This window comes from Helicoverpa armigera, chromosome 12 (assembly GCF_030705265.1).
Source record: "Helicoverpa armigera isolate CAAS_96S chromosome 12, ASM3070526v1, whole genome shotgun sequence".
Taxonomy (NCBI): domain Eukaryota; kingdom Metazoa; phylum Arthropoda; class Insecta; order Lepidoptera; family Noctuidae; genus Helicoverpa; species Helicoverpa armigera.
In genome coordinates this window covers 7181276-7194779 of record NC_087131.1, presented here as the reverse complement: position 1 = coordinate 7194779, position 13504 = coordinate 7181276, and the positions used below count along the sequence as shown (strand labels likewise).

Sequence of the window (13504 nt, the reverse complement as noted above, 5' to 3'; positions counted from 1 at the left end):
ATCAGCACTTTTAAAGTAATTTGATGTATAATCAACAGCGACAGGGATCTTTGTCACAACATGTGTAGGTTCTAAACTATTTCTTTTTAGGTATATATCCGCTAAGAATACTATGATGGATTCGGTCTTTTTATCCATGTGCAGGAAATAAGTATTTCCCAGCAGGAAGCGAAAGAAACCGTCGACGGCTAGTTCTAAGTAAAAAAGTGCCCAATCGAGACCTTTGGCCCATATAAAAAGGTTATATCGACGCGTGCAGCGGCCTTTAGTCGATATCCGTATAGGCGATCGAATGGAATGTACTGAATGTGCTACATATGTTCGCTTTTTTATGAATACGTGCCGGATAAAAGCCATCATGTGCAGTTGTCGGACAAAAGCCAGCTGTGGTACTAATATCCGTTTTCTATAGAAAGAAATGGATAGCGAAAGCGTTCCATGTGTTTCTTTCCCATTTTTCTTTCCTTCGGCCCATCACTCATTTTAACTTGATTAATGACTACGGAAATAAACGTTGACCTCGGAAAAACAATTAATTATTTCAATTTATTCTACTATTTTAAAATTAAAGTCAGTGGACTATTTTTTCAGTACGCAAAAAGCTTTTATTTAAAGGTAGCTTAATATAACAAAAACCTCTTCAAATATGGCCCCGGCATTTTGTTTTTATTTTCCAAATCCCTCACGGGAGCCATTTACTTTATAAAGCATTTCATTTTAATCTTGTCGTAAGAATTTCGGCGTTTACTTCTCTCATTAAAAGTCATAGAATGCCTTCACGTAATGTAATTAATAGCAAGAAAATTAAAATGGCTCGTTTACGTTTCTACGAAATTTTTAAGTGTATTTTATTGGTTTTTGTTAAGTAATTTATTTATTTTAAGTATTTTATTGCTGCTAGTAATTATTCATACAACCAATTGACCATTTAGAGACGAGTTTCAGCAATTATTTTAATGGTTCTAACCTTTTCCCAAACCCTCTTGTTCTTGCATTTAATTTGTAATGAGCTATCGATTGAATTCCTTAAAGCATCGTGGACAATGGACTCGTAAGGTGAGGGTTGAACGAGGGGAACTCCAACCAAGTTCGATGCCTGGTATAATGATATGGTGGTAGCTATGTTCAGCAGTGCAGAGAAGTTATAATGATGATATTGCTTTAACAAAATAATGATACATAATATCGCTTCATACAACCATTATTTTTTTTGATGGTGAATCATTAAATGACACCTTCCCTGTGGATTCAGCGGGAGTCAGACTCTTACTGACTAAGACTCACCATGTGCCTTTTAAGTACTAAGGCCGCGGTAACTGTTTCGAGAATGCCGCAGCTCCGGCAGGTTTTTTCCCTGGTGGGCTCCACTCCGATGTTTTTGGTTAAGCATAACAAAATATGTTTCTACATTATTTATTTAATTCTATGATAATAATTGTTGTTTGTGCTTGGTTTCAGGTGCGGAGTGGCGCTCGGTAGCGTCGCGTGCGAGGCGATGATCGGCCACACGGGTCGGCCGCGCGCTCACCATGCGACAGCCGTCGACCGATGTTAGTATTAATTAATTTATCACATATTGTATAAAATTTCCCATTCAGACTACCACCAACCTTTCCATTTATGAAAATTGCATAATAAATCCATGCAATCAAGCAAGAACTACCAGACGAAGCGGTGGATTTTGATTTTTATTAGGAAGATGATGATGTGAAGTTAAAACAATTTCCTAATTAATCATTAAACAGTAAAAGCGACAATTTCTTATAGCCGACTTCCAGATGACTTGATTTCCGATTTTCAAATGTTTAAATCTAGTATTTCATAAATGAACACGAGAAATGATCGAAGCAACATACTAATAATGCTTTCATAACTTTTTCGTATATTCGTAACAAGAAGTCGGCGGTGCTGCCCTTATTGAGACTGAACTAATTACATACAAAGCCTTGAAGTACTCGATTCGAAGAAACCAAACCAATGAAAGTCCTTACTTTGAACGAGCTATTATATATTTAGAGAACATATACCGATTCCAGCGATTCTATTCCTCAAAGAAGGAAAACGGAAAAGTCGATTTCCGCTGGAATCAAGTAGATATAAATATTTCAGTGGTTTCCCTAGCGTGTGCTGTATCATTTAAAACTTTTAAATTCAAGATATCAAATCAACTGAAACAAGGTTTTTAAAATTTTCTTATTCAGTGTGGGTAAAGTTCTTTATGTATTCATATGTATATGATGTATTCGTAATCATGTTGTCACCAATCTGTTTGTAACTACCTATATTCCCTATTTACCTATCATTATTCTAAATTAAACATATTAACTTATTTAATTTTGAACGTTATGTCACATAATATACTTAACGGCTCTTAGGTACGAACCTCATGTTATTGTAAGAAGACTAGACTTTGTGCTATTTCAACATTTGGTTAGCTTAATTCTGATATGTCTCTGTAATTTCCGAGACACGTTCTTTGAAATATAAGCTATTTAAGTGCATTCTCGCCAACCTTGTGAAATACTAGTTCGTACAGAAATAGTTTTGTAATGTTAAATAAAGACCACACAGTCCTACATGACACTGTTTTACATCACCTTTGTAAACTTTTCCTTTCCTGTCGTATACCGTATATCGTGTGTCGTACAAAAATTCATAAATAAATAAATGTTTATGCAATGTTCTTGCGAAATAACTTAAAATGCTATAGCCATTGAAATGTTTAGATTCCCGTTCCCAATACACAAACAGCAAATGAGTTCTCAGAAACGAAGTGTTTTACTTACGGACAAAAGATTTTCTGACATAAGTCATCAGACAAAGCCTATGTAAAACTGCCAAATAACGTAATCTTTTAGTTTAAAATTCCTATGGTCTTCGATACGGTAAAGTTTGGCCAATGCTTAGTACTAACACAGTGACGTAACATTCCAGACGGTCGACAAGGCAGTATGGACGGAGGAGAGCGGCGCGGCGCGGCTGGAGGCGGTGCTGGTCGCGCTCGTGGAACGCAAGGCACGCGCGCTCCATGCGGAGCAGACGAGGCGGCGCGCGCGCACGCATCCACTCCTGTTGTTGCTGCGAGATCCCTTGCCCGACGGTTAGTAGATCACTTTACTTAGGCCCAAGTTACCGACAACAGAAACGTCGATATTCTGAAAAGAAGTAACTGTTATGAATTTTTGCGTTAAATCAAAGCAAATAGTTGTTTTAAGAAAAACGGGCGCTTATGTTTTCGGTGAAATTGGATCTCAGGAAGACAAACTTTAATTACGACCTCGAAGCGGTAGCAGTGTAGTCACTTTTACCAAAAGAGAAAAATTGAACAATATCTCATCCTTCTGTTTATCTAGCCAGTAACTGTCTTCAGCAGAACACAGTTTACTTCGACCCTCTCCATTGTTAGCATCACTGTTAATCCACCCAAACAGATTTCTGGCTGTGGTAACTTTTAAGAATCCTTCCACGGACATGAACTTTTCCTCCGCCTTTCTTAATAGCAATCGATCATCCCCTAACGTATCTATCTTGTAATAACATTCAATCCATCAAAACGGCCTTTTGTAGTTCACTAACGACTCGTCACCATTCCTATTACTTTCATGTGCTCTATTGTCGGTGACTGGCTATATCCTGCTGTTATGCCCTTATCCTGAGGTTAGGTCGTTCAGACTTCAGGTTACAATTTATATCCATAAGAAAATTTAATCAGTATTCATTTTTCGTTGAAAGTATAGCTAGCTGAGTCATTTAATAAAGTAGAATAAATTATTTACAATAGGTATAATAACCATGACATCTGTGGTCTATTGGGTAGATTTCTTAGTTAAACCTGAGTCTGGAAACCATAACATAGCTTACTGAAAATAATATGTTTTTCTTTTATTTTCAGAGGAGGCATCGATCATTGGCAGTCCGGGCGAAGAGTTACCATCGCACTGGTGTGAACATGAAATCGCTAGACACAAGCGTAAGAAACTTAAACTGCAAACCAGACGAAGGTGAGCATCGTTTTATTTACTGCTTAAGAGTTTAATATTCCCCAATCACCTACAAAATGCAGAGTAGTCCGCTAAGGACAGGTTTGTGGGATTGTTTGAAAAACTTATGCTTCCTCGGGATTTTTATACTCTTAGTTGGGGTAACATAGGTAGGTAAATGCCATTGCAACTCACTAAAAATTATTTTCGCAAAAGTAAGAAACCTGAAAGCAATACTGCTTAATCATCACTAGTTGCTTTTGTACAGCCATCATCTGTTTCTTATTTGGTCCTCCTAATGCCTTCTCTCACACGGATTGTTAGATAGTTAAATCATTCGTCGGTATTGAGTACAAATTACCTTATAACTGAAAGGTATTAATTAAAATAAAACTTACGTAGGTACTAAGTGTATTTATTCCATATAAAAAAAATAATCTAAAAAACCCACCAGTCGTGTTTTGTCATCAGAACTCAGAGCGTGTGCAAAATTTAATCCAAATCGAAGACCGGAAAGCGGGTTAAATAGATTTGAAGATGTTCTTATATACATAGTTACAGGTGAAGCAAATATAAGCTTGTTAAAATAAATGTAAATTTTCATCATCAGAGACATGCAGATCCCCGAGCAATTGGAACTGGAGCGGCACCGTCGAAGACGTAGGCGCAGCCCGCACGTTCACGGACAAAAGCCGAAGAAACACCGCACGCTGCTCGTCTCCGCTATCGACGAACAAGCTAAAGTCATACATGTAAGTTTAATTATCTATTTGCATTCCATAATGTGTAGAGTAGGAATATATTATTATAGAGTAGCAATTGTGGACCCTGTATATAATGAATCTTACATCTAAAATAATAATTATTAAATCTATAATCTAATAAAATAAAAATCCAACGTAACATAATACGTTACTTACGTTAACGTACGTTACACGTAGTAATTTCAATATGCTTTGCCTTTAACAATGAATATTTGTGACTAGACTAATAAGTGTAAAAATAGCTTTCCCCAGTTTCCCGCCATTTCTGCAGCAAACTTTTTGCCGCGATCTTCACACTGCCCCGCATCACGCTGCATCTTGCGTGTCGACGCACCTACGCGCGTTCCTGCGGGAGTGCAGATCTGCAACATCGTGCGGGTTTTTCACGCACTCACGCGCGTAGGTGCGTTTTGTAAATTCACGCACGGCGGCTTCCATTTTCAGGCGATTATCACACTGCCCCGCATGATGCAGCGTAGTGCGTGGATGCGTTTTTTTCCGTTGTATGGAAATATCTCCGTTTGTATGGAAAACACGCATAGTCCAACACACTGAAAATGCATCCACGCGCGTTCATGCGGATCACGCACATACATGCGGAGAAACACGCACCCCCGCGCGTAGATGCGGGGCTAAACGCAAGGTATGGCACACTGAATCCCGCAGTGCCGCGCGTGATTTTGAATGGGCGTGACGTGTATATTTGAAAATGGAAGCCGCCGTGCGTGAATTTACAAAACGCACCTACGCGCGTGAGTGCGCGAAAAACCCGCACGATGATGCAGATCTGCAATCCCGCAGGAACGCGCGTAGGTGCGTCGACACGCAAGATGCAGCGTGATGCGGGGCAGTGTGAAGATCACCTTACAAAACGCACCTACGCGCGTAGGTGCGTTTTGTAGATTCACGCACGGCGGCTTCCATTTTCAAATATACACGTCAGGCCCATTCAAAATCACGCGCGTCACTGCGGAATTCAGTGTGCCATACCTTGCGTCTCGTCCCGCACCTACGCGCGGGGGTGCGTTTTTCTCCGCATGTATGTGCGTGATCCGCATGAACGCGCGTGGATGCATTTTCAGTGTGTTGGACTATGCGTGTTTTCCATACAAAGGTGATCTTCACACTGCCCCGCATCACGCTGCATCTTGCGTGTCGACGCACCTACGCGCGTTCTTGCGGGAGTGCAGATCTGCATCATCGTGCGGGTTTTTCACGCACCTACGCGCGTAGGTGCGTTTTGTAGATTCACGCACGGCGGCTTCCATTTTCAAATATACACGTCAGGCCCATTCAAAATCACGCGCGTCACTGCGGGATTCAGTGTGCCATACCTTGCGTCTCGCCCCGCACCTACGCGCGGGGGTGCGTGTTTCTCCGCATGTATGTGCGTGATCCGCATGAACGCGCGTGGATGCATTTTCAGTGTGTTGGACTATGCGTGTTTTCCATACAAAGGTGATCTTCACACTGCCCCGCATCACGCTGCATCTTGCGTGTCGACGCACCTACGCGCGTTCCTGCGGGAGTGCAGATCTGCATCATCGTGCGGGTTTTTCACGCACTCACGCGCGTAGGTGCGTTTTGTAAATTCACGCACGGCGGCTTCCATTTTCAAATATAGGTGATCTTCACACTGCCCCGCATCACGCTGCATCTTGCGTGTCGACGCACCTACGCGCGTTCCTGCGGGAGTGCAGATCTGCATCATCGTGCGGGTTTTTCACGCACTCACGCGCGTAGGTGCGTTTTGTAAATTCACGCACGCCAGCTTCCATTTTCAAATACACCGCGACTTTTTAGTCGTCTTACAAAGGTGGTCCACTGAATGTATCCGACATAAAATACCACTAGACATGATTATTAATTTTATAGCATTAATTAAGATAATAGGTGCAAAGAAAAATAAATAATACATTAGAAATAAGAAACATCCTGTTAATAATGTTTACGTATCAAACGGTAGAAAGTAGTACCTTCCCAGCGCTCGAGTCGAGTGATCGTTCCATCTCCATTTTTTACGAGACAAAATATCGTAAGCCAATCTAGCACAGTCCACGTGGACTGTCATCCAATGAGATTCATTCCACGAGCGGCACGACGGCACCGCCAAAGACGACGACGGCACTTTTCAAAGAGTCCACGTGGACTTTGATAAATGCCGCCTTTTACTTAAAAATTGGTTTTAAAGGTCATTCTGTGGCTCAGTTGCCGTCCGAACACCGCAAGTGGAAGTGTGCGCGCACTACCGGTAATCAAGTGTTGTTCGCGATCGCTACGAGTGAATAGGGTATACGTCTTGCATGATGAGTGATAGGAACCGTCGCTACTCGAATATCGAGTACCTACAAATGGTACGCGTGCACGCAATTGCTGGTGACAATTTAAGGGAAGCAAGAAGATTGTACGCTGCGCCTAACAATCTAATAATGTTACGGAACCGAGGAGATCAACCCGCACGAAATAAAAATAATAATATTGGAGCGCGCGCGGCGCGTGTGACTGTTGTGCGCCCTGAGCCGCGTGGGGCTACCGGTAACCCAGCGAGCGGTAGGCATTTATCGCTCGCGAGTACAGAGAGTGACTGAGGCCTGATAATAGGTACGTCATTGTCAACTTACATCACTTTGTTTTGGTTTTATTACGAAAAATGTTTCTGACGGTCCTAAGCCCGTAAAAGTATGAAGGAAGAATTGGAATTAAGTGTTACAAGTTAAGTAAGAGTGCAAGTTTACAAACTGCTACATAATGAGAACATTAAGATTGCAATAGTAAGTCTTTATCAAAGTTCATTCACCCTAGCGCAAAATAAGAAACTTATTTTGCGCTAGGGTGAATGAACTTTGATAAAGACGCCGCGCCGCGCCGCGCCGCGCCGCGCCGCGCCGCGCCGCGCCGCTCCATTGATAAAGACTCGGGCCGCGCTCACTACAGGGTGTTTTTATAATCTATGTCATGCGTCATAATAATGAATTTATTTTTATTTTTGAATTATTCAAATGTCATAAATATATATATTTTCTTAATGAACGTGTTCTAGTCATTGGATACATGAAGTGGGCTGCCGTTGTAAGACGACTAAAATGTCACGGTGTATACACGTCACGCCCATTCAAAATCACGCGCGTCACTGCGGGATCAGTGTGCCATACCTTGCGTTTCGCCCCGCACCTACGCGCGGGGGTGCGTGTTTCTCCGCATGTATGTGCGTGATCCGCATGAACGCGCGTAGATGCATCTTCAGTGTGTTGGACTATGCGTGTTTTCCATACAAACGGAGATATTTCCATACAACGGAAAAAAACGCATCCACGCACTACGCTGCATCATGCGGGGCAGTGTGATAATCGCCATACACGTCACGCCCATTCAAAATCACGCGCGTCACTGCGGGATCAGTGTGCCATACCTTGCGTTTCGCCCCGCACCTACGCGCGGGGGTGCGTGTTTCTCCGCATGTATGTGCGTGATCCGCATGAACGCGCGTAGATGCATCTTCAGTGTGTTGGACTATGCGTGTTTTCCATACAAACGGAGATATTTCCATACAACGGAAAAAAACGCATCCACGCACTACGCTGCATCATGCGGGGCAGTGTGATAATCGCCTTAGATGTCGTCCTTCGCTTCGTTTTGCACAGAAATAGTAACGCCATCTGGTGACCAGTACAAAATAAAACACAAGTTGCTTTGCTCGTGGATTACTTGGCATATACTTATTGCACCAACCACTCGCTAGATGGCGTTACTCTAAAACGTTACACGTTTATTACAAACTTGCCGTTACTAGGTACGTTTTTAGTGATAACTATGGAGTACAGATGGCGCTTACCACAAAAATAGAACTTGTGGGAAAAACAATAGACTTTTCGCAACTTTTTTGCCTCAATAATATTATATAGGCACACAACTTTTTATGACAAATTGTAATTAAACAAAACCTAACAAATAAAACCTAGTCATAGTGATCGAAAATGGAAAGCTTTTGGGGAAGACCGCAAATATTTTCTCAGTTCTATGTCAAAATCACTTTCTTACGTCAATATTTTACCGATATCGTCTAAAACTACTAAAAGTCTAAGTCTAAAAATGCCATGTCTTTGGAACAGGTCCTTGATCCTGACGAGCTGCCCCGCCGAGCTCGGTACACGATCATGGTGACAGCGTGTCTCTTGCTCTTCTTGTGTCTACTGCTGGTTGGAGTCACGCTGCGGATGGCACCATTAATTGACGATATGGGTGAGTAAATATTTATATATTTCCAGGTTTTGAAAGGCCAGGAGAAGGAAGGCAAATTGTTCTCGGACATCAAGAATATTTAACAGATTTTATTATTTTCGACATCAGTCACAGCATAAGCTTGGTACGTGCTTAAATGTCACGTATGTAGGTATTAGGTAACTACCTATGTAAATTACAAGTATGTTGCCAGAAGCGCATTCTTTGTGTCCAATGGCTCACTATTCCAAGGCGATATACTTATTACACGAAAAGAGGTTGATGAATAATCATAATTAATTGATACAAATCAAGGTATGGTTTCATAAAGGAGATAAAACGGTTTGGATGAACCTCTATTGGGAATTGAACTACTATGTAGTAAGTGCACACAATCAGGATAGCACTAGGAATTACGCGATAGGTTACACGCTGCTATATTTGCTGAAAATCCATTGATAGGTTCGAAAGCTGACCCATTTAAATGAAACAGTTTCTTAAATTAATTAAATAATTGTTACAACGTATCAACGAGATCTTCTAGGATAAAAAAAATCAAAATGTAAGGTAAAATTTACACTGACGAGTAGGTAAGCATCCTGCTTAGTTGAAAACCTTCTTGTAAATAAAATTGACGGGTGGTCAAGGTCGAGCTTGTAAACTACATCAGGTGCCGCTCGACCTCCTAAATGAAACCCTTACGACTAGGGGAAGAGATAGGGTGCTCTATTTATAGACTAGATCATAGGCACCCGTTTCACTACACTTGGATAACCCGCCGTATAACATTGTATATGTATATTACTTGTTTATCACACGTTAATAATACTTATATACTTACCTATCATTTATAGTAAGAATAAGTATTGATATTCTATTTGGATAGATACGCAGAATAAGAAATAAACCTTTATGCGAGACGGATTATGGTTACATTGGTATATTTATGAGATTTCCCGGAATGGAGTCATTCAACCACGTCGTGATGATTTATTATGATTGGAATATCTCTTTGGTTGACATATAGTTAGAGAATGTATCATATTAAGTATTTAAATGTGTAGCTATTAGATTAAGTGCAGGTAAGTGAATAACAGTGAACAAACTATCGGAGCGATTAACAGGTAAGTACTTTTCCATATAGTTTTTTTTACCTTTTGCATTGAGTTAATTTCTAAATGGCGTACAACATAGCGATCGAATAACAAATTAGCTAAAACCAAGTAAATATTCATAATATCAATGACATAATGTAATGGAACGGAATGGAGTCATAAAAGTAAAAAAATGGCAAAACCAATATGATGTTGATGGGTGATTAATCGATTATCCATACGTAGGTATAGTTCATACCATACTGTCATATGAACTACTGTTAGTACCTATATAAGGACCACGTTTTTCTCGGTATAGCTTTAAGTTAGCAGGTGCTGCACCGTCAGGTTTTGACTCAAAAATCTGTTTGACTTCAATGGGTAGATGATACATGTTTCAGTGAGGTCGTAGATTTTCAAAAGACAACAAAAAATGCAATGTTTTAAATATTTCAATAGATTATTCAAAGAAAACACAACAACGTAAATTTTAGATTCGTCCTAAATATTAAAGGTGGCAGTTACGACTGTTTTGCTAGCAAGCTTGTGAAGATGACAGGCGCCCTGGGCACTCAGTCGAGATGGGCGACATCGCGTCAATGCCTCGGTATCACCTTCACCTTGACATAACCACGCCTTTAATCTTAACTTATAAGTACTTTTATACAAAGTAAAACATACAATTTAAAGAGGTCAAGCATTTTGTTTGGGATGACCCAAGGTCCTTACACTCTATTGTTTTGGCATACTTAAAAAATCTGATACAATTCAATGTTAGGATAAGGATGTTTTTATTTACAAACAAAATACTCTAAAACATACCAGGACATAACACTAAGAACTTCTTTTAAATACAGGAAATTTAAAATGATTTATTTACGTCTATCTTACATTGTAAAATGTAACATGACATGACGTCACGTTAAGCATTTCAATATTTACGCGAGCTAAACCATTTCTACGAGAACTGAAAAAGAGCTCAGTTCACATATTGGATCAGCAAATGGTTCGCCGTCTCTACTCGTATGCGCTTCATGCAAAATAGATACACGAAAACCTCATTTTGTGCATCTACCTTACCTACCTTTATTTTACAAGGACACCACAAATAACTTTGTAGGTAGCTTATAACTACTGGTGACTAATTGACAGATGTTACGTAAGTTTGTGATTGAACGCATGAACGCGATAGTTGGATTTGTGTTCCATTTTAGAGCAATTAATTAATGTCATAATCGAATTAATTAATTCTAAACGCGCGTGTGTAAATGTGCACTGTTCCGAAACAACAATATTTTAGCTTTATAAGTTCGTCGGGAATTCGTGTTATTTGAAAAATGAATTTTAAAAGTTGTAATGTAAGTGGAATTCGTAGCGCGTAGCTCGTAGCATGACCTCGGCGTAGCATTAAATGTGGACACTTTCGTAGCGCAAATGGCGCCAAGTAGATGTGTGAACTACAAGTTCTTAAGGGCTTAGCGAAGATTACTTTTACTCTCTTATTAGTGTCTCATTTCGTTGTAAAACTTTTCAATTAACTTAGCCAAAGGCTTTCGTGGACATTCATCTATCTACGTAGATTGAAATGAATGATTATATTAAAATCTCTTTCGAAACCTTTTGTTAATCTTTCTTTGTGGGGGCAAGAACAATGTGAGATACGATCTTGACAACTTTAAGATAATGAAGTAAAAGAATTTTTAGCTGTGCTGTTGTAATTTTAAACAGGGAGAATCCTAATTAATACTGTGTTTCGTGTTTGTATGAAATGGCGTGCAATAGTCTTGCGAAATATGATGCGAAATAATGTAGATACCTTTATATTGTGGGACGGTGTGAAAAACACTTTATTAAATTTTCAATTACGGTGTTGGGTTACGTGTGAGAAAGAACGGCCTTTGTTTAGAAGTTGTACGTGTTGCGAATATTATATTTATGAAGGGCTTACGTTGATCCACCCGAGATTGACCGGGAGGGCGACAGATATTGATCACAAAGCAGTTATACTGACATCATTAGCTCGGTTATGCAATGTGTTACGTCAACTTTAGTATTCTGAAGATAATTTTATTAATTAACAATAGTAATTGGAAAACAAAGAATAAAATAATTAATTAATAATAAGCCTAAGTGATCTAATCAATTATTGCTCTAGCCTAGGTACGCCTAAACTATTTTTTCAAGAAAAACACGACAACTACCAGCAAAAGTATCGCTTGTGTCAAAGAAAAAAATAATCTTGCATTTAAAACCTTACTGGTTCACTAGGCTTAACTATAAACTCTACTCCTCCTCACGTCATTATTGAAAGCCTTCGTTCAAGTTCAACTGTTTTGAGTAATTAAAGTCCATTCATTGCACGTTTCGACGCGACAGATACCTCACAGCATCTCTATGCGCTTGTAAAAGCAAGACAACACGTTTTGACGTATTTGTACTACACATACGACTTCATGCTTCCATAAATTGTATTAATAACATTACGTCTACGATATTGTAAAGCTTGAAGATTGATTGTGTGAGCCTTGAACTTTCTAACTAGATTAGGCCAAGCTTCTAGTCTAATTAGTTACAGCGGAACATAATTCTATAAGAGAATACGATCGTTCATCTGAAACTACCAAAAAAGTCTTTAAAATAAATAAAAATAAAATAATGTTTATTATCAAAAACGCAACTTTACATTGTGGTAGATACCGTTGAGCCACAAACTAAGCACAGCTTGTATCTTGTGGCTCTGAGTGCTTTAATATTGCTTATATTATAAAGTTACATAGACAAATCTTTGGAGATGAAATAGTAAAGGAAATTATGAGCTAAGGATGTAGGAACTTAAATTGAGGTACATAATATAAAGAAAATGATATTAAAACTAGGTGAATTAATCGGGCTTTTATGCTAGTTTGGTGTGTATGTGAGGGCATGTGTGAATGAGTGTATGTGTGAGGTGAGAGAGTGTGTGGTGTGTAGTGTCGGTGTGAGAGTGATAGTGTTGATGGTGTGGGTGACTTTGTAGGTATGTTGATGGTGTTGGTGGCTTTTTAGGTACTACAGCAGAGCTTCGGTTTCGACGTAAGTCAGTTTTAGTAGGGCTGCAGTTATCTTCTTTTTACACATATTGTGAGTACAGTCTCTAAGGTCACAAATTCTGTTGACCTTGTTGTACGTGCTAGGATTTGAGTATTGGGTGCAACGTCTGGCTAATTCAGAGTTGGCATTAGGTAAAGGTATTCTAAAGATCCGTTTTCTAAGTAAGTCCTGGTAGTCGGCGCGTTTTTTGATGACGGCGTGAGTAGCAAGAGTTGCCATGAGTATAAATAGCTGTCGAACCCTTAGTACACGGAACTTTCCATACAATGTGTCTGTAGGAAATTTAAACGGTAGTTTTAAGGCTACCTTAATTAGAGCTCTTTGTGCTCTTTCCAAAGTTATGAAGGTGCTTTTTCCA

At 39.7% G+C, this 13504-nt stretch overlaps 1 protein-coding gene across 2 annotated transcripts in view; it reads left to right on the top strand.

Annotated features, from left to right (window-relative positions):
• LOC110374437 (protein enabled homolog) overlaps nt 1-13504 on the top strand; it is a 97205-nt gene that overhangs the window by 34149 nt on the left and 49552 nt on the right. For both annotated transcript variants that reach the window (XM_021332161.3, XM_021332169.3), the window contains exons 2-6: nt 1459-1550; nt 2935-3100; nt 3893-4001; nt 4591-4732; nt 8854-8983. In XM_021332161.3, the coding sequence (XP_021187836.2) occupies nt 1530-1550; nt 2935-3100; nt 3893-4001; nt 4591-4732; nt 8854-8983 (568 nt within the window). In that variant the 5' untranslated portion in view covers nt 1459-1529. The remainder of the gene's footprint in view (nt 1-1458; nt 1551-2934; nt 3101-3892; nt 4002-4590; nt 4733-8853; nt 8984-13504) is intronic.